This window comes from Telmatherina bonti, assembly GCF_933228915.1.
Source record: "Telmatherina bonti genome assembly, chromosome: 16".
Classification (NCBI taxonomy): Eukaryota; Metazoa; Chordata; class Actinopteri; order Atheriniformes; family Telmatherinidae; genus Telmatherina; species Telmatherina bonti.
Genome location: NC_136614.1, coordinates 26,967,453 through 26,989,242, shown reverse-complemented (window position 1 = coordinate 26,989,242; position 21,790 = coordinate 26,967,453). Strand labels below are relative to the sequence as shown.

General features: G+C 38.0%; 1 protein-coding gene across 1 annotated transcript; it reads right to left on the bottom strand.

Moving 5' to 3' along the window:
* Positions 1 to 2,247: 2,247 nt before the first annotated feature.
* Positions 2,248 to 8,896, bottom strand: LOC306767218 (solute carrier family 23 member 1-like; the record flags this gene model as incomplete). The annotated part of the gene is made up of 11 exons (XM_079255142.1): positions 2,248 to 2,483; positions 3,263 to 3,358; positions 3,517 to 3,625; positions 3,744 to 3,908; positions 4,185 to 4,438; positions 4,519 to 4,675; positions 4,794 to 4,914; positions 5,172 to 5,353; positions 5,476 to 5,635; positions 6,045 to 6,202; positions 8,738 to 8,896. The coding sequence occupies 11 exons, from the start codon at positions 8,894 to 8,896 to the stop codon at positions 2,248 to 2,250; spliced, it is 1,797 nt and encodes a 598-aa protein (XP_079111268.1).
* Positions 8,897 to 21,790: the final 12,894 nt, after the last annotated feature.

Genomic DNA, 21,790 nt, shown 5'->3' with positions numbered 1-21,790 from the left:
GAATCAAATCGGAATAAAAGCATATCGTCACAGCCCTATTACATATGTGTTCGGATGCTTAAAAGTGCAACTGTGACCATGTCTTCCACAGATCTGCTCTCCTGGTAGGCGAGACGATGGTTGTCATGGGGATGGTTTTCCTGATGTAGGACAAAAATAATCCTCTCACATCAAGAAACACAGATTGCTTGTGTTACAAAATGAGAAGAGAGACGCCAGCTTTGATGTAGACAGGGTCATTTTCTGGAATAAATGCAGATTGGGGGCTTCTGAAGGCTTTTGAGTGAACTTATTCGTGTTTCTTCTGCCAGTTCAGATGAGTCCACTGCTGTAAGCTTAGTCAAAACATTCCACATGTACATAAAATCTAGACTGTCAGAAGCTTCAGCTACAAATCATGAATGATTTATAGGGTTTCTAGACGATAACTTTGCTCACCATATGAGAATAAACTTAAATGTGTCTTGTTTTGACGTTCCTTCTTTTTTTTTCATCTAAAAACAGCAGCTCAGTCAGATGGTGCTTTTGGCTTTTCTTCAATGCAAAAACCCCAAATCTTCCTCTCAGTTGGGTGTCTTTATTAGTCCATAACCTAATCTGATTTTTAATGAATGAATTTAACATTTTTATTACTGAGTGAGCCTACTGAATTTCCAGTTGTTGTGTTACAACTGCTGGTTGTAACGATATCAGCTTAACTTCCTAAATGAAACAAGTGGGATTCTTTGATGAACACATCTACAAACTCTCATTAAAGGTTTTACACGCTTTTCTTTTATACAGTGGAATATTTTCAGGGAAGAAAAGCTTCACCTCTTAATTCCCTCTGGATGGTGATAAAGTGTACCACTGGATCTCAGCCGACCTGGTGGGAATCTTTTGGATCAGCAGGATATTTTTCTTTTGTTGCGTGTTAATGATAACAAATTGAAAAGGCTGCATTTATATTACAAATCAAACCCACGAAGCAAGGAGGCAAAATTAAGCTACTACAGTGCTTATTCAAGCAGATTACTGCTGTCAAATGAATGATGTTTCATATGAATGAACGTGGATACTATAAATAAAATCGGCTGAAATATGATAACTTTGATGTGCTTGTGTGTGTTTGGATAAAGGAGTGAGAGAAGTGTGTCTCAGTGCTGGTGAATACAGTTTTCCTTTCTCTTATTCTCCTCTTGTGACTTGCAGTGTTCTGCCTCTTCTATTTGACATAATTTTTTTTATGCTAAAAGCATAAAACTGGTATTTGTTATTGAATATTTTAACATCTCACAATTGACCTCATTCAGTGGTTTGATGCATGCAAGGAAGATGAATGAGAGGATGCTGATTCAGAAAGAGATGGTAGAAGTTATTCCTCAAGTCTGCAGAAAAAAAAAAAGTATGATAAAAAAAAAAATGGGACGGCAAGGAGGTTTTTCTTCATCATTTGCTGCAGATGGCTGCTTCAGTATTACATAAAACCCTACTGAGAATCACTGCGCAAAATCCTTTTCCAGAACATCAGGATCCACAATTTCATATTCTGCAAAGCGTTCTCATTAACCTGCATCCAGACGCTGAAAGAAATGGAAATTACACCTTATAGCTCACACTGTCGTACCATCCTGAAACAGAATTACTGTTCCAAACATCGAACAGTGGTCAAAACAGGCCTCAGGGAAAAAGCGATGGCTCCACAGATGAAAGCACTGCTCCATATCCCACCTGCCTGTCAAAGGTGGTTAGACAGAGGAAATGAACACAGACACAAAGAGCTGACAGCGTGGAAGGCAAACAGGGAGATTGAGAAGATTTGTTATCTGTTTGTTTTTGAAACAGGAAACACAATAACAGCTCCAGGGTTGCTGCTGGGGATATTTTAGCAGCTGCCTAAATGTAGAGATGTGTCTGTGTGATAATAAACTTATCCAGAGGCTGAATTTAATTTCCTTTGAAATAAGGAACTGAATGGGACCATGTTCTAGTTTGCTGTTATGAGAAATGTTACAAGAGTTACACGCTGATCATTCAGTTGTCTTTTATTAGTGCTGACAGAATGCGACGGCTACCGGTCACTCTTGAGTATTTTTTAATTTCACTTTGGGTAAACGCACACAAGCCATGAAAATCAACTTTGCATCTTGAAAAACATACAAATCTATGTTAATTCCAAAATAAGTGGAGAAAACTGCACATCCAGTTACTACATAAGAAACCAGATGAGAATTAAATATATTAAATGTCATAGTTCTTTCTTTGAGTTCACATTTGTGTTCTGTGGTCCATCCCCTGGCTCTGTGACGTGTCCTCTTCTGACTTATGCTGAGGTGTGTGACTCCTTTGTGGGCAAAAAGGGATGTAACGAACCCAAGACTTAGATTCGAGGCAAGGCGTAATACCAAAGGGGAGGTCGTACACCTCTTCAGACACCAAGGCGTTACTAGAGTCTTCAAAGTGTACCCCATCCCAGGCTTGGAGGCCACGTTCACGCTTTGTTCCTGCATGACAACAGAACAGTTATTAGATCTGTTTAAGTGTTTTTTTCCCCCTATAAAAATGAAAGCTCAGTTTTTTGTTTGCATATATATGAAGCTCATATCATAACTTAAGGTCTTTTATCAAGTAGCGACCAGTCCTGGATATACCCTGTCTCTCTTCAGGCACCCTGCAATCCTGAATTGGAATAAATGTGTGTGGCCAATGAATGCATGGATGAAAGGTCCTTCATCAATTTATAGGCAGCAAATGTTAGCTCCTTTAATAGAAAAGGCTACAGGCACATTTCTGGTATATTTATTTCAATAATACCTCTGATTGACGAACCTGCAGGCCTGCAGTGGTCGTACCATGATGTATCACAGGGAACCCCCATAAGTTTGGCCATATAAACATTTATGGATATGCAAATGTGATGGTTTTAGTCAAAACTTTATTAATGCACTCATTTCTGCTTTGTGTGGCCCATTTGTAAAACCTCTACAAGTCATTAATTGTTGTTTAGACTTTTTTTTTTTTTTTTAATCACACTTCAATTGAGGGATCAATATTAAATCTCAGCCTTTGACCTCAGAAACTTGTCAGACTGGCTGATCATTAACATCTATACCTAATATTACAAGTGTTTTGATTTGGTATTGCAAGAACAAAACTATGTTAACAATGTCATTAACAACCGCACAGAAAAACGCAGCTTTTCCAGTAAGCTACCGAAAAAGCAATGCTGAGATTGCAACTGAGATTGTTACTGATTCAATAACGGCTATTCACCAGAGCTTACCCGGAATTGTGTTATCTAGGACAAAGCCAAGGAAGCCTCCGACAAACATATGAGTGCTCCACAATATGCGTAACACTTGGTCCAGCTCCTTGATACCTGCACCACGCATAAAGGACAAGAGAAAAAAATAGTTAAAACTAATATCAGTGGCTTCCTTGTGATCAAAATAAGATCTTGAGAATAAAAACAGCTGAAAGTAACTGAGATTAAAAGTTGTAATAATGAATTAATTTTCTCGTGAGCTGATTATTTACCTGTTTCAAAAAATCCTGGATTTTTCATGATCCAGTTTGGAATGACCAGTGCGGAAAACATGGAGAAACCAAACACAAAGATATTCCGGGAAGAATTCATGTCTGTAAACTGTTGAAATGAGATGTTGAAGCAGACAAAAAAAAAAAACCTTCATTTTTAGCAAAAAGGCATTTGTAAATTATAAAAATATGATATTTTAATTTTAAAAAAATGTGTAGAATTGCACCTGCAGATTAGAAATCCCTGCAGCAGTTATGACTCCAAACATGATCAGGAACATCCCTCCAATCACAGGCATCGGGATGGTAGCAAAGATGGCTCCAATTTTGCCTAGCATGCCCATCAAAATCATGAAAACTCCACTTAGGAGAATCACGGTTCGACTACCCACCTGTTGCCACAAAAACACTATGCACTATAGCTACAGTATATATATATATATATATATATATATATATATATATATATATATATATATATATATATATATATATATATATATATATATAAAATATATTTATATATGGCTCATGCAATTTGGGGCAATAGAAAACTTCAGTGGGCACATTATAAAAAACATATTAATCATATAAATAAATCTGGTTCCCACATTGATTTCCTAAGTATCTTCTCCACTGGAAGAGAAAAAACTGTACATACTTCCTACCTTGGTGATACCGAGTGCTGCCACATTCTCACTAAAAGAAGTGGTGCCATTGCCTGTGCCAAAGGCCCCCGCCAACAAAGATCCAAGCCCTTCAACCCCGATTCCCCGGTTGATGGCATGCTTTGGTGGAGGAGGAGCCCCTGACAGTCTTGCACATGCATGGTAGTCGCCCACGGACTCTGCCATGGAACATATTATCCCAGCCAGAATGCCAAACACAGCTGCCAGGTTCACCATTGGAACCCCCCACTGACCTAAACAAGGAGTCCAACTGGTGGTTACTGATTGGTCCGAAAATCCATCTTCAATCAGATTACCTAGTGAACGTACGTACCTGGATAAGGCAATGTGAACCAGGAAGCCTCGCTGACAACGTTTCCCTTCACATCAGTGCGAGCCAAGTGACCATACACAGACGAATCAGACGGTAGGACATCGTAGATGGTGAGGAGGTAGCACACTAACCACGAGACCGCAATGCCCAGCAGAATCTATTCAACAACTAATATTAGTGTGTATTTTAGCTTTTGAAATAAAATGGCATGGATAACACAAGACATTACAGTCTGAAGCTGTCGACATCTCAGTGTGTGATGGAAAATAACATACTGGCATTGCCTGGAAGATGAAGAAGTTTGTGGTGTGCAGTTTCTTGGATTTGCTGTATGCAGGAACAGGCATCGGTATGAGACGAAGGTACTGAGAGAACAGGATGATGAGCGCTGCAGTCCTGTGTATGTGACAGAATATCATTCATTCATTCATTTTCTAAACCGCTTAATCCAATCCAGGGTCGCGGGGAAGCTGGAGCCTATCCCAGCTGGCTTTGGGCGACAGGCAGGGTACACCCTGGACAGCTCGCCAGTCCATCGCAGGCCCAGAATATCATAATGACATGTAGTTGACATCACAACAAGTATGCAGATTTTACAACAAAAAAAAAAAAGAGCTTTTATTGGAATTTCCTGAGAGTGATGGAATACTGACATAGCAGAGATGCCCCAGTGGCTGCCAGCCTTATCTCCAGCTGAGTCGTACAGTGATAGACCTATGAGAGAGACGGTGGGAGCAATGGTTAAGGGGCCAATGAAGCGCATGAGGAAGCCAATGAGGCCAGAGAAGCCAACCAGTATCTGGAGGAGAGATGCCACCATGATAGAGCCTTGCAGCTGTGGACAGAAACACAGTACTCATGAACATCAATTAAAAGTCACTATTCTTATGTTGGGAGTAACACTGTTGTAGATGTTCGCCTGCTTTTATCAGATGCAATATGTTCATGCTGACTCACTGTTCTCAAACGAGTCTGCCATACTTCTTTGAAGACAGGTGAGGAGGTGTTGACCAGAGTGGCATTCTGGGTCCAAGCAGGGCACTGCCACTCTGGCATGGACAGCATGGCCATGGCTGGGGTCACCAAGGCAAAAGTTCCTCCCTGCAGGATGGGAAGCCTTCAAACGCAATAAAGAGAAATAAAACAGTTGAACAATAAATAATTGTTAAAAAAAAAAACCAAACATTTAGGGAATGCACATGCAACTGATGTCCAAAGCTACTAAAGCACCAGGTGTTACTGCCTGACCTTGATTGTCTGTTTGTTGAATTGAATTTGTTGGGATGCATGAGCCCTACACAGTGTGATAATGTCTGATGTGAAGCTACATGTATAAATTTAAATTGCACAGCTGTCATTCTGAACTATCCACTTCAGACCCCTTAAGCTACCACTGACCAAAAGGCTTATGCAAAGTGGATGCAACAGGATGGATTACTCCTTGTATTTGGTGGTTAGGGTGGCTTGGGTCAGAAAGCGGGGCTAATCAAACATAGCAGGAAATCTATACAGTGGATTGAATTCACCTAACACCGAGGGTAACCTGCAGAACAGTGCAGAGGCCAGAGACGAAGAAGATTGTGTTAATGAGCAGACTCTGGGTCAGGCTGTCATGCTTCAGACACAGGCCCTCTGAGAGGATGAGGGGGATGGAGATGATCCCACCGAAAGCTGTCAGGTAATGCTGCAGAAGAGACGTTGCCTGATTACATACAACAAAAACGCAGCAAGCCTACTCCTGTATGCATCAGACTTTACATTTTACACTTTCGAAATAACTTTTGCTTGAATAATAACTCTCGCCACCCAGTGGTGAAAATCCTTTCATCAACTGATCACTATTAAAAGGCTTTTTTTCTGGACAGAACAAGTTTGGTGTTGTGTTAAGTTAACTTTGATTGTTTTCTTCATGAACGTTGGACAACAAAGTCACATTTATTGCAGCCTTTATTTCGTCTTTGCGTTGCGACCTGCTGACTATGTTTGCCTTGTGATGTAAGTCAGTAAGTCCTGAGTTTACCAGTGACGACACTGTTGAACCTACATTCACACACTCTCTGCTTTGTGAAAGTAGAAAGTGCTTTGCTAGCATCTAAAATCCCTCCAGGGATCATCTGCGCTTTCTTTGTACCGCTCATAATGTTCTGTAACTGAAACTGCCCTCCTCAATGTAACTAATGTCCTTTTAATGAATGCTGATGATGGATTGTGCTCAGTGTTGCCTTGGATGCGGGTGTTGATCACAGCATTTGAGACTGATGCATTGCGTAGGAGTATCTGTGCAATGATAACGATTTAACAGAGGTTTTTGTCCTTCAATTCAAGTTAAAATATTTAATCTCAGTAAAAAATCTGAATTTTTTTTTTCCCCTTTAGGTACGATGTCCCTCAGCGGTTGGTTGTGAGATGGATTAGATTTATTTTTCCAGCTTGCTTAGTTAAGAATATCCCATTTCAAAACGGGGGGGGGGGGGGGGGGGGGGGGGGGGGTGTTCACTATCATACTGGTAATATTTGTGTATGTGGTAGAAAGTCTGCTCCGGTGTATCATACAGGGTGTGACAAGACATCACAAACATGCAAATCTGTAACAGCTTGTTTAATTTTTTCAAAGTGATTTCTTGCTACCAAGGTTTCAGTTGTACAGGTAAGCAAATATTTCCGATGAAGTGCTATTTTCAGTTCGGATTGTAAAGTCCTTTCCTCAAATTATACAAGAACATCTGAGGTTAAATCTGCTTTTAAAGAGGAATAACTGGATGATGATTGGTGGGATGTGGTTACAACAATTCATATAAGCTCCATATATGTTGGCGTTATCCTCATACTGATTATTTATTTTTTATATATATAATTCACTTTTATTAAGCTCAGCTGTCCAAAATTACTGCCGGCTGTGATGAATGTGATGTCTCTTATTGTAATCTTTCTTAAATTTCTTATTATTGTTCAGTAGTTTACAGTTTTTTGCCTCTGAGTTATTGTGGTACAGCATCAAAAACACTTTACATTCCTTGTCCTCAAATGGCCAGATTTGGTCTTCCACAATAGCCAAATCAGCATTTTACTACTGCTAATACTTTTAGTATACATTGAGTAAGGAGAACTCTGCATGATGTAAAAAAATTTCTTCATGCTTTTGCTTTGAGTAGGCTTGATTACTGTAATGGTGAGCAGCTTCTCCAGAAAGCTTCTGCTGTCCTCACAAAAGACAAAGAAAAGTCTGGTTCTTATTTCCCTACATTGGCTTCCTGTGAGCCAAAAAATTTAAATGTTGCTTCTCTGACTGGTTCTGATTCAACATACATATCTGGTGATGCTTTATGAGCCACTGAGACTTCTAAGATCATCTGGGTCAAGTTTTCTTCCCATAAACGAGTTAAAATGAGGAGCATGGGTGTTTACTTTTAATGCTCCTAAAAACAAATCAAAAGAAGTCTGATTAAATCTTTGGCTCTTTTAAACTCGATTTCACAACTTTAGTTGCAGCAGTTTTGAATCAAGCTTGGGAGTTTGTTTTTTTTTGTTTTTTTTTACATATTTTTTCAAAAATGTGCACTAATGGTGATGACGACAGTAATGATAATGACGTATTTCCAATTATCATCTGATTGATAAGTAAATCCCTTTATGTAATCTTTTGCCTTACCATAGAGTTTTCTGTCAACCAGCTGAAGGTTTTATCATTGACATCACTACTAGAAGAGGAACATTTATCTCTTTCTAGTAGTTTTCAAGCTTGAAAAGATAAATCAATTATTTAAAGGTAAATCTGGAACTTTTTACAGGTTGCATTTCTGTCTCTTTTTTTTATTCTTCTGCTCTTATTTACCTATTTCTGCATTGTTGTGCTGAATTTCACCATTTTTTTCCCCCCACCATCACCTTCTCTTACACCCATACAGCAAAAAGGCCCCGGCATACAGTTTCAGACAATGGATTGCGGTTTACCAGGAGACATATCAGTCCCAAACTGACTCATACATACCTTTTTAGACTAATAATGTTTAGTTTTTAGTTCCTGGTGTGCCACCATGTAGTGATTGATTTACATTAATAATTTATTTTTTCAAAATAATAATTAACAACTGCCTTGTGCACTTACCGAAAGTTGTTAAAAAGCAAACTAGCTCCTACACGTTTCCTTGTGACAACATGAGAAATGGGCAGGGATTTAGTTGGTCCTTGTCATTCAAAACACAACATGGATTACACCCACCTGAATGGCCAGGAAGACACAAAGGTACCAAGGAGGGACATCAGTAACGCAATATATTGGTTTATTTCTGTCTTCTTCTGCCACACAGCCACTCCCACATGCGTTATCTGCCTTTCCTGCAGGTTGATCATTGACTTGCTCATCCATCTGCAGTGCCATAGGGAAAAAAACATGCACATTCAAAGTTACAAAGAGATAAACAAGCAGAGAAAGTGCTGAGGAGAGCAAAAAGTCATGTTCAATTAAATCTAAAAATTACACACCTAACTTGTCAGGGCAAAGTTTGCTTCACCAGGAGTTTCTTACTAAACAGGCATCATAAGTTTACTTGGAGACATACTGGTGTTACGATTACAATAAAGACAAATTTTATGACCAATACACACCATCAGTTTAATTTCATTGAATGTTTTTTTTTGGTACTCTTTAGTCCTTCCTAAAGAAATGTGTACATTCATAAGGTTTCCTTGTTGATGCTGACAATATGTACAGTGAAATACATTTCCATTCTAGTGCTGCATGCAGAAGCAAAAGAAAGTCATATAAGCCTTCACACGATTTGTTCTTACAGGCCCGCATCATGACATTTAGAGAAAGGAAACAATACTGAGAAAATGCAAAAACAAGAAAAAGAAGAATTCCTGAAACTGCCAGCAATGTTACATAAATTTGACACAGTACTCACATAAAATGCAAGATTGTCAAGCCCTCTGCTTTCCCTTCCTGAATCCATAGCAACTCCACCAGAATACAGTCACCTGCTGTAGCTTTGTAATGAAGTGCTTTTACAAAAAGCAAGTCTCTCTGAGAGGGTTTATATCATGCCAAGCATGACTAAGGAAGATCCAAGAAACCAAGACTGCTTAAAATCTTAAGAAAATCCAAACCTCCTCCAGATCAGCCTCATCTACCTGCCCTCAGAAGGACGTTCTGGTACAAACTGGTTTTTCCCTCGCTTATTATCTACCACTTCATGTGCAAAACTAACCCTCCTTTGCAGGGTGGGACACTCTCCTGTCTCACATAAAAGTCTCATGTGAGTCATATGTGAAGATATAGAAAGCAAATTAAGCATTTGGATTCTTATCATTGTGGCAGCTGTAAAGTTGCTCTGTACTGGGAAACATGTTTATGTATTTATATATTACTTTATCACACTAACACCTTGTACTATGTTTATGCCAGGGGACTAAGACATATCACAGTTTTGCTTGAATTCATGATGCACAGTTACATAACTTTGATCATGAAAAAAGTTTACACTGCAGAACACGTGCAATATTTACTGGTAAACAGGTGACTTAGCGGACAAATATATGATTAAATGTATGGATGATTGGGTGTGTAGTTTTTTTTTTACATTGTAATTTTAAATGCAAGAACAATTTACGAACATATTTAATGAACTCTTTTGATGTTGAGGATTAGAAAACTTTGAACAAAGTGTTCAGAGATAACACTGACAGTTGATGGTTTGTTTGATCAGCACATGGCACTTCCCATCAGATTGTAACCACAAGTTGATGGAACCAAACTAGAAAAGATTGCTGGATAAAGAGATTAAGGCCTTTAAAGTGAAAATGTTTCCCCTATTTAAAGGAGGAACAAAATGTGAAGAGAGATTAATGTGCTAAGGCAGGCATAGCAAAAAACTGGGGGAAAATATCAACTGAAAACACACCCCACTTTCCAGTTTTACAAAAGACAGGATCTTTGCAACTGAGTTGGAAGCAAAAGGGTGAATTGTAGCTGCATCCCTTCAGTACTTTTCTATGGGTTTCCAAGTGGAAGCTGATATCAGGTCATAAAAAGCCAGACTCTCTTGGCGCTTAAGGCACAGTTTAATCTCTGGAAAGGCTATGCACAACAACTGCCACTGAAATGGGTTAATGACTCTAGTAGAAAGACCTGGTCATTGTGACCCATCAGCCAGGGAGAAAATACAAAAAGCAAAGCCAGATCCTGACAAACTTGCAGCACCCTCCCCACTAAGTACTTTGCACTTAACTGTACAGACATTATGTGTTTTCATTAACTTGCTAATAATGTGCTGGATTACTTTCAAAATGCAGTTCATCCCGAATGTAGACATTACTACTCTAAATAACAGTCTTTTGCAGCATACTGAGCTGTAATGTTATCGGCTGTGATGTAGCACAACATTAACTCCCTGAAACATTTTTACAGATAATGCAGCTTTATCATTTTGTGCCATTATGGCAAGGTCATTTTTCACGCTCTGAGTTTCGAAAGGCTTCTCCGCTGATTTAAGTGGGGGAGTAAGCTCTTTGTTCATTAATACACAGAAGGGTACTTCTTAATTTGTTTTGTGGAAAGCATTAAGAGTAAGATTGATTTCTCAAGAAGTTTTTCTTGCATTTTCATTTAAAAAAAAAGAGGCACAGTGCTATTAAAACATATTTTATTGCCCTTTTCTTCCTAGCTATTCCCTCCATGGCAAACATTACATATCAACAGCAACTCGGCACCAAGCAAACACACATCACCCTGTGATGTGTGACGCCGTGACAGCTGCAGCGAAGCAGTTGCTTTACATTCACAGTTCGGTAAACTCTGGAATGAACACAATATATCTTTAAATCTATTCATGCCAGTCAGGGCACATATTGACACAAGTATACGGACTAATTTGAACTCATTTTGTCAGGGAAAGGTGTGATGCAGACATGTAAACACAAGTGTTGAAAGCAATGAATAACATTCAGTCGGCAGACTTCACAGCGCATCAAGTGTATTTTGAAGAAACGAGTGAGAGTTTCTCAACAGGGCCAGAGGGAAAACTTAAAGACAGCACATCCTGTGTGCAATTTTGTTTTAAGTTGAAAGGGACATAAAACAAAATCTGGCCTTTACCAGGCTTAAAGCTTTGGTTAAAGAATCATGAATGAACAAAAATACATAATATATAACAGTTTACGATTATTTATTGAAAAAAAAAAATTAGGCCAAAAAGCAGAAGTACTGTGTAGATTACTAATAACACCCTTGCAGCTTCAAGAGAAATTAAGAGGAAAAAGTCATGTGCTGCTGATCTAATGCAGTTCAGTATCTGATTATCATTATCAACATTTTCAGTGTGAGGAAATCTACAAAAGCAGGAATTTTAGTGCTTTGTTGGTCTTGAACTTTTAGATGTGTGCCAGTGCCATGGAGGAAAGACATCAACAATGATCTTAGAGAAGCATTTCTTGTTTCCTGGTCTTTCCAAACAACAGCCCATTCATGCTAATTGTTCACCAAAGCATTTTAACCAGAACGTCCAATCTTAGCAGGATGGACGTCCTGGAAATTTTATCCCAAGGTCAGGCTGTGAAACGGTCAGAGGAACTGCAACAAACCCAAAAGCTAAATTGAAGACTGTACAGGTTTTAGTTGGAATGTTGAAAACAGTGATCAACTGGTTACAATGTTCAGTTTGTGGTAAAAAGTTGCAGTAATATTCTCAACAGCTATACAATGCCGTGGTCTTTGAACTTAGCTGTTAAAGTGTCTCAGTGTCCTTTTTTGTATGATAGAATTAATCTAATTCATATAATGATCAGAAATGACAGTTCAGAGGTGCCCAGAGAGGGTTGTCGTCACAAATTTTTACCACATTGTAATCACCTCAGATAAACTTTGTCATTGAATGATACAGACTTAGCATTCTTCCCACCCATCCTACTTTCTACTCCTTGCAATGGCTTTACAAATCATTAGCAGATAGTGATTCAGAGAGTCTGTACAGATACCTAACATGTTTGGAGTCTTTAAGTCAAGGTAACAAGGCACCATGAATGGTTGTAAAGAATGGCCCACCATAAGGTCCTTATCATTGCAGTTAATACTCTTCTGTAGTTTGGCTTATTCTCAAGCAGACTCTTCATAAAAGTGAACTTTGAAGAAGAATCTAGTTAATGATAAGCCTGAAGCCTTGAAGTCTTTATTCTGTGTTAGCGACCCTCTTTGCTTAATTTGTGATTCAGTTCTGACTGCTCCCATATACTCAGCAAATACTGCACGGTCCTTAAAGGTATCTCAGCAAGCTTAACATAATGATACTGAGGATTCAAATGATGCAAAGCAAGAGTACATATAAGGCTCTGCTGCTTAAGTACTCATCACTAAGGCTGATGAACAGGTCACATTCCTGTCTGTCTGCATATCCCAAACACTTACAACCAGAATCACAGTCTTGCTCATTTGTGATACCTCAGAAGCTTCAGCTCTGGTCAATGTGTAATATATCTGTCATAGTGCTACCTCAATGTCCGATTTTCAGCTCTTCCCTTTTTCGAAAATAAGGCTTTTGAAAAATATCTTCATGCTGTTATGATCAGGTAAGTTTGAACTTGAAATAACCCGCACTGGCAGGAATGGTAAGTTTATTTACAATGGTGAGTAATGAGTAAACTGGTTTCCTAGAGGTGCAGCTGAGAGGGTGAGGTGAGCCTGAGATGGGAGGCAAGTGTTTGATGGCTCACTGAGGGGAAACAGAGGGGTAGTTAATGATGAGGTCAAAGCTGGTGACAGTGAGTGTGAGCTCGTCCAGAAGACTGCAGAACAAGTTAACAAGAGATCCAGACAATAATCCAAAAGAGGAATGTACATGCCAGCAATGGTCAGTTTATCCGAGAGCAGAACAAAAGAGGGCTGCACATGTTTTTGAAATGGAAAGTCCATTTTAATACAACACACTTTCAGTTGAAAAATAAGGTGATATGGGTATTTTTTTCTCTGTATATACTAGGTTTGTCTTCATGAATATTATGTTATTAATGGCAACTGTCTTAACAAACTGTTTCATTTCAAGACAAATAAAGACTCCAGTGGACTTTTTGGGAAGAAAAAAGGGAGAAAGAATACAACTGAGGAATGGTAAACATGAATAAATCTTTAATCTTTCACTTAAATTAAAATGTAGCTTTGAGGGTTTAAAAAAAACCAACCCTGAAAACTACATCAAGGAATATCTAAATGGAAATGCAGAAGTGATGTATGTTAACACATACCTGCAGCCACAACGCCTGTGGACTTTTCACCAGCAGCACTGCAGGATCAGCTTGTTTTTAATGTGGTTTGCAGTTCACAGAAATGTGTTAATGAAAGCCACGTGGTTATGGATGCTGCTGTGTCATTACCGACAGGAGCACAGTATTGATGATGCTCTGGCTGCCATTATTTCGTTGTAAAACATCTTGAGGCAGTCAGAGCTTGTGCTTGGTCGCTTTTTATTGATTCTCTTCTGCTTGTAATGAAGTTCATCTTTTAATTCAGAAACATTTAGCAATGGGCTGTCTAGGTGCACAATATATCTGTACGTTGGTTACTTCACAAGAAAACAGATATGTGATAGATTCTTTTTTTTTTTTTGCTTTATTACTTTTACATCGGTTCTTCAGGATGGATTCAAACAATTCAAGTATACAATTCAAGAAGTAATCTGAGTCCACAAAATCTAAGATAGAGGAAAATCACTGGCCATAAATATATTTTTGATCTCAGGTCTCTTTTTCACAGGTTTGCACTATGTCTGAGCACTTATCTATACATTCTTTGTTCATATTTGATTTCACATATGAGGGATAAATAATTTACATTACTTGAAATTGTTTCATAATTTAATAGTGATGTGTGTTGCAAATTGGGGAACTTCTGCCCTTCTGTACATCTGAGAGGCTCTACCCCTCTTATATTCTTTTTAAACAGTAACATTACTGACATATTGCCAAAAAACTTAATTAGTTGCCAAATGCTCCTCCAGTTGTTGTTTTTATTTGTGACAAGGACTTTTCCAAGCATTTGTTACCCTGTTCCAGCTGTTTAAAGAAATGCTGCTGCCATCAAGTTCAAAAGGTGCTTATATCTTTCACAAACTAGTAAAATCCCTCAGTTTTGACTTCTGATAAGTTGCTTATATCCCACTCTGAATGCAACGAGGGTTTTATGGGATCTGTAAATCTTTGTACCCTGTTTCCTTTTTTGTTTTAAAAGTCTCAACTTTCATAGTTTTGGGGTTGTACCTTTCTGTTAACTTTACTTCTTCCTGTATGCAACATCACGCTTAGAGTGAGCAAAAGACATAAGGATGAGTTCAACCAACTCTTGTTTAGGTTGAATTTTCAGTCAGCAATAATGAAGGAAAAAAAAGCAAATGTTAGTTACAGTTGGTGTTCTTTTTCAGCTTCTTTGGCGACAAAGACATTTTTTCTGAAAAGGGATTAAATACTTAGGTATGTTTTAATTGGTTTACTTTCAATCAGATCATTTGATCTTTCCCAGAGTTCTTTCTCAAATGTTGGTCTATGGAGCTTGTTGACAAGCCTCGCTCTTTTTGTAGTCCACAGAAAGTTGCATTCTCAACTCCTTTTCCTGTACTGATGGCTGTATAGTTCAGAAAAATTTCCTCATCAGTTACTCCTTCACAAATGACTGCTTTTAGGAATTATGTTTTAGAGCCAGTTTGTACAGCAGTAAATGTACATACAGTAAATGTTTCATGATTTTAGTCAGCTCACCAAAACTGGCCACTAATCCAAGCAATGTTCTTGATGGGAGGGGCTAAACGGTATGCTCCATAAGAGTCAAGTCCTTCCAGTGCTCATTATAATTAAACATGTTTCATACAATAACCATGAAAAATAACTAAAGTTATAACCCAATGTATATTTCTCTGAACCAAAGTTGTTTTTGCTTGTAAACCTCATCAAAACTTTAACTGGTTTTTCATGACATAAGAGTCTGAAGCTGTTAATCATCCATATTTCATCACACAATAGAAGACAGGGCACAGCACAAGTCTTTTGTACTGAGCCTGTGTGCTGATTAAAAATGCAAATGTTGCATATGATACTCTTCTGTTTTTTTTTCTTTCGTCATGCGTGTTGATTTTGTTGTGTTCATGCAAACTATCCCTGTTTCACAGCTTGAATGTTTAATTTTAAAGGCTGATAAAGGCTGCCTAACCAGTAAAGCTGAATTTGTTAACTTCTTGTAAAATCTAGTGGTAATTTTGAGCCATCATTGCTTGATCTTGCTTTTGTAGTGTTGCAAGGACCTTTTATTGTAAGAATAAATACATTTGGATCAAAATGATGATTACAAACCCCAAAGCTGAGGACATTCTGAGTCATTTGTGGCACTGAAAGGAGGACTGAAGCCTTTCCATCAGCCCTGTTCTGCTTTATTTCGTCATTGCTCGATGTTGCTGTCTTGCTGCAGCTGCTGCAGCATGTTGTTCTCTGAGAAAATCACTCCAATCCCTCGCAAGAAAGAACCCTCTGGAGAAGAGACTGTTTCGTTTATTAGATTTGTTTGTTCATCATAGGAATGGATAACAAAATAAAAAAGGATCTACATTTAAAATTGCTTACTGAGACCTTGTTAGCTTGTCAACACAGGAAAAAGCAGCTCAGATACAATATACTGGAGGACTGCAGCTATAAGAGAATCATTTCAGTGCACCTGTTTTTTTAATGCTTTGAAGATGGATTGTGTACTTAAAAATACTCAGAAAGAATCTGCAAGTACAAATGTTTGTCTTGTGAGGCTGCAAATCATGTTTTTTTGTTATGATTTTCTTCTGAGCGGTGATGTATTTGTATTATCACCTCCCCTTTTGCATGAAATACACCAAATAATGTAACAAAAAGTATTTAAAAAGTCCTTTTCATTGCCATGAGATTATAGGTAATTAACGTTGCCCTCGAGAATCCTTACTTCACTGACCTTCAGCTGATTGGTTGAATTGACACTGATGTTTAGTATTCTTCACAGAAGTGATAACATTAAGAGGTGTAAAGTCAGGACTCAGACAGCAGAGAGAGGACAAATTAGATTATGTCGTCTAACTTCTCCTTCAGGTTCAAAGCTTTAAAGCTTGTCAATACTAGTAACGATTTAACAAGTTACACTGACCTCAGACCAGGCCTTCAGGGTAACACCTTGCTGGCATTAGGTGGGGGCTTTTTGGTTTGACTGAAAATCTTTAACCCAGATTTAAACAGCAAATTAAATTATGTGCGGCCCACGATCATGTATTTTTGAAGCTTTATTAAAGCAACAAATAACTTTTACTTTTCAGAGAAGACATGTTGTGGAACACCAGTTTTATTATAGCTGTGTAAAAAAGTGAACCGTACCTTTTTTGTTGTTGTTGTTGTTGTTGTTGTTGTTGTTGTTGTTGCAGTTTACCTGACCAGATCTCATAATGTAACCAATCGTTTTTTTCTTTGCTTTCATTTGATGATCGCAGTTTCTTGTGCAAAATCAGAAATCAAGGAAACTTTGTGATCTTAGGGATGGTTCACATGCTACAAGGACAAACCACAATGTTATATATAATATCTCCTCATATCACACATAGTTTTATATAAAATTATTTGACCATCATATATAATGCTATCCATCCATCCATCTATCCATCCATGATGCCATCCATCCATCCATCCATCCATCCATCTTCTATTGTATATATATATATATATATATATATATATATATATATATATATATATATATATATATATATATATATATATATGTATATATATATATATATATATATATATATATATATATATATATATATATATATATATATATATATATATATATATATATATATATATATATATATATATATATATATGTGCGCACTTTAGACAAGCGATTATTTTAGTTTCTGATTCTTTTTAAAGATATATTTTTCCCTAATTTGGGAGATATGTTAAAAAAAGTAAGAAAGTGGGATGTAACAAAGTGATGAACATGACACTGCATTACATGTCATATGCTAAATGCTTCTTTGTGTCCTCATGCACTTGCATTTTAAATCTTACAAATCCGAATAAGAGATGATTCCTCAAAATGAATTATGTCTCAGAATATTGGCACATTAACCAGGTATTAGACGTCTGTCATGTGTCTCACAACAGACGTCTGTGCACAGGTCACACTATTCTTTTTGGATTGTCATCAAAGTCAGTAGTTGGAGGCTGAACATGAAGCATGTCCCACTATAAAAGATCAAAGCCAAGCCCGGGCTTTCATGCAGAGCTAGCATTGTGCTCAGTGTGAGCAACTCTCCTATTGTCCACCTATGTAAATAGCTGGGATGAAAGGGTCACGGCAAACTGGGGCCGATCTGAACCGAGCTTATCTGAACACTTTCAGCTGCCTCTCAAATCCCCTCATCGCTGCCCATGAGCTTCTACAGTATATCTTCATGGGTCACTAAAATATTAATTAGGGCTGGAAGGGGAACAGCAAAAGCACAAAGCCACACACACACAAGGCATCATGTATGAATCCACACTTTCATAGACACACATACATTGTTCAGAAAATGGGAGTTGTATAATTTAGTGGTTCAGTGCTTTTGATACCTATTGCTGGGTGGCTCAGTAGGGAAATGAGTGTCAGACACGACTTCCTCCCCAGATATAATCTAGTGACCTGCAGAGCTCTGTTACCCTGCTGCTGATGCTCACTGAACACAAAACATTTGAAAACTGGAAGTGGTCTTCCTACACCTCACACAAAAGAGTAGGCCAATTGATGGCTTTGGATCAGCATGAATTGCTTGAATGCACACTGTCTGACATTACAGTTTTATGCTCAAGCCAGTAATTATTTCACCCCAGTGGAGGCTCAAAGCAGTAAACAATATCAGTAACCAGTCATGTGGGGATGAGAGGCACAGACAGATTTATACAACACGGTATTCCCATGTTGCTCGCAGCCGCTGCAGTTTCTGGGTTCCCGGTTTCCAAGACATGATTGAATTTGTATATACTTTGCCAAGCATAAAGGTCATCGGATGCAGCATAAACATCTTTATTATCACAGTTCTTTATTGTCACTCCTCATAAATTTAGGTTTTACAATTATTTTAAAGTCACATAAATGGTCACATTTGTCTTTTTCTTGAGTCTTAATGACAGAATATTCACACTGAGGACTAACAAGCTGCTGCATTGGGAAACATGAAAAGAAAACATGTGATGTGCCAAAAAGGAATGTCAGCTTGAATGTTCTTAGCCATGTTGAGGGGTGCCCACTATGTCTGAGCTCTGTCTCTCCTCATGTCAGCTCATCCCAGTCCAGGGTTTATTACCAAGACAGCAGCAGTCACGCATTATGATGCTGTTAATGCACAGCCTTGTTTCATGCAAAGTTGAGAGTTAAAAGAAAGTTTGATATACAGATTGTGTCATTATCTTTACATACATTTAAAGTACACAATCAGTAGATGGGTGCTACTACTATATCAGTAGCCTTGCTTTTCATTACCCCGATCAGAGCAATGCTGCAGTGTGGACCTGTAGCATCAATGATGTACTGAAAAAAGTTAGAAAAATATATACTTTTTTAAAAAGTTGTACATCATGTATATCAAAACGCAAGTACTGTGACGCAGGTTTCTAAAAAACAGCATCCCTTAACCAATGCTGAAGCATTGTAGTTTCCATGGAAAACAGGAAGGAAATATGCCTTCGGCTGAAATTATTATTTAGAAATTTTGAGAAAAATCATGACTCCAGGTCAGTCAGACTACCTACGGTATACTTTTCCTCAATATGTGGTACATTGCCTCACATAACTGAGCAGCAACGTTGCAGTTATGTGAAAGCTGCATAACCTCCACATGCATCTGGAGAGAGCCTCTTCAGGAATACATGAATCATGAATTTATCTGCATCCTTATAAAGTAAGCTATTTATGTGTGCACAATTACCATTTTAAACTTATTATCTTTTCCTAATAACTCCAAGCCATTTAAGCACTTCTTATTAGTTATTTTTAATTCAGGGAGACTGGGCAAGGGGAAAGACTCAATTAATGCTATAAGAAGTCTGAATTTGCTAAATATCTTCCAGCTTGATTCAACATTGCTGTATCAACTAAACTCTTGAGGCCTGACCAGGGAAAAATCAAACATGTTCTGCTTTTGAAGACCACAATGTGGAAGCCGACCAATGGCCACTGTTTGAGTCAGGTCCCAGCGAGATAGAGACGGGACACTGGTATGTTCCTGCTGCTATTAAGGGTGTGGCTTTATTGGGATGAAGTCACACTGAAAATCAAAGTCAAAAACTCCTCCCGTAAATGCTTTATTCGAGTAATGTCAGTAACGTCTGCTGTATCCATAAGGCCAACTTAATATTAAACCTTTCCATCACATACAACCAAGTACTCAACAGCTTCTTTTCCTTTCAAAGATGACTGAATTTTGATCTCACCCCTCCATCACATGACTTGTGTCCTACAGAAGATTATGGGTTTTTCTCAAATATGAGTTTTACAGCGAGGAAAATAATACATGTCTCTGGGTAGCTTTTGGGAGTCTGTGGTTGATGCTTCAGTGAACAGACCAAGAAGTAGGCAAGCTGACTATGGAAGCGTTCAGTAGCTACGATAGAGAATAGAGGAGCCACTTTTTGGTCACTCAGTATTTCTGGATTGTTATTTCATTTTCTTGTTCTATCAAATCTATCATTTGTGGGTTTGTTCTGCGTCATAATCTGCCCTACATTTTCATCTGAAGCCATGTATGTGACACAAAGCAATTGGAAGTCATGCAGGATGATATCTGGCATTGTCCTGCTGAAATAACCACAGACCTTCAGGTAAAACATGTCACTTTGAAGATAACACAGATCTTTCCAAAGTCCCAATATACACCTTAATATCTCTCCACGTGTCCATGCCTTGGATACTGAAGCACCCTCATTAGACTGAAAAAACTTTATTTATCCTACACAGGCAATTCTTTTACAGTTTATCACAGTCATCATCTAGTACAATGCAAACACAAATTAGTTCATAATGCATTAAAAAACCAACAATAAAACATCACAGATGCTGACTTTTACATCTTTCTTTGACAATAGTCCGGCTAGTCTTTTTAATCTTTGGCACATGGAATCTGGTACCTTTCTTTCAACAAAGCTGCAGACATGTCAACTCATTAGACCACAGAAAATAAGTTTACTGGCTTTCTGTTTATCTGAGATGAGTCCAGAGAGCTAGACAGCATGTCTGTATGTAGTTGAAATATGGCTTCTGCTTGTGTGATTTCAGGTTGTGTTTCTGGATGTGGCAGCGCTGAGTGAAAATGACTGTCAAACGTTCTTCTGAATTATTGATCAAAATGGCCTGGCAGGTTCTCATGCACTTGAAGCCTCAAAGATTATGCATATTTACTATTAGTTTCTGTCTCTTACTTTTATCCCTGAGACTTATATACATGGAAAAGGCTCACACGTCTTATGAAACGGATCAGTTATTTCTGATTAAGACTGACATAAATTGGTGAGCCTTTGGAATGATCAAGCTTTCAGTAGATGCTACTTTTATATCTAACCGTGGCACCCTCACCTGTTATGAATCAATTTTCAGATTATACAATCTCTTTTTTTTAAATTATTCTGTTTTTCTTTTCTTCTCTCCACAGTTTAGTGTTTTACTGGCATCAATTTGTTTATATTTTTAGATCCAAATATGTTTTACCATAAAATTTCTCTTGACTATTAGATATAGGTTCACAAAAACTAATTAACCACTCAAACTGGTAATAGGGTTTGCATTATCGGAATTTAATAATTTATTTTAGAATATATCCATGTTCAATCACCCTTGAGATTGTTTTAGAGAATTTTGTTTGACAAAAAAAAAAAAAAAAGACTTCTTAGACTTTGCACTCCACGCAGTATACATGTTGCTATATATTCATTTTGCAGGAGGAAGAAATTGCCAGCAGCAGCAAAAACATCTGGATCTGAAAACTTCTTGGACACCTTCATGAATCTTTACAAATTTTCATAACAAGCAGGGCTGGATTATCAGATTAGATAAGAACCTTCGTGATATTGCGTGAAGCAGCTGCTGTGTCACCAAATAACGCGTGACAAATACGCCACGAACTCAAAACTCTCACATCCTATAAAACCGTTTAAGTCGTCACCTGAATGCATCACGACACTAACCGCATTACAATTTCCCTCCAAACACAATATCGATCTGGTTCGCGTATCAAATTTCTCTCAAGTC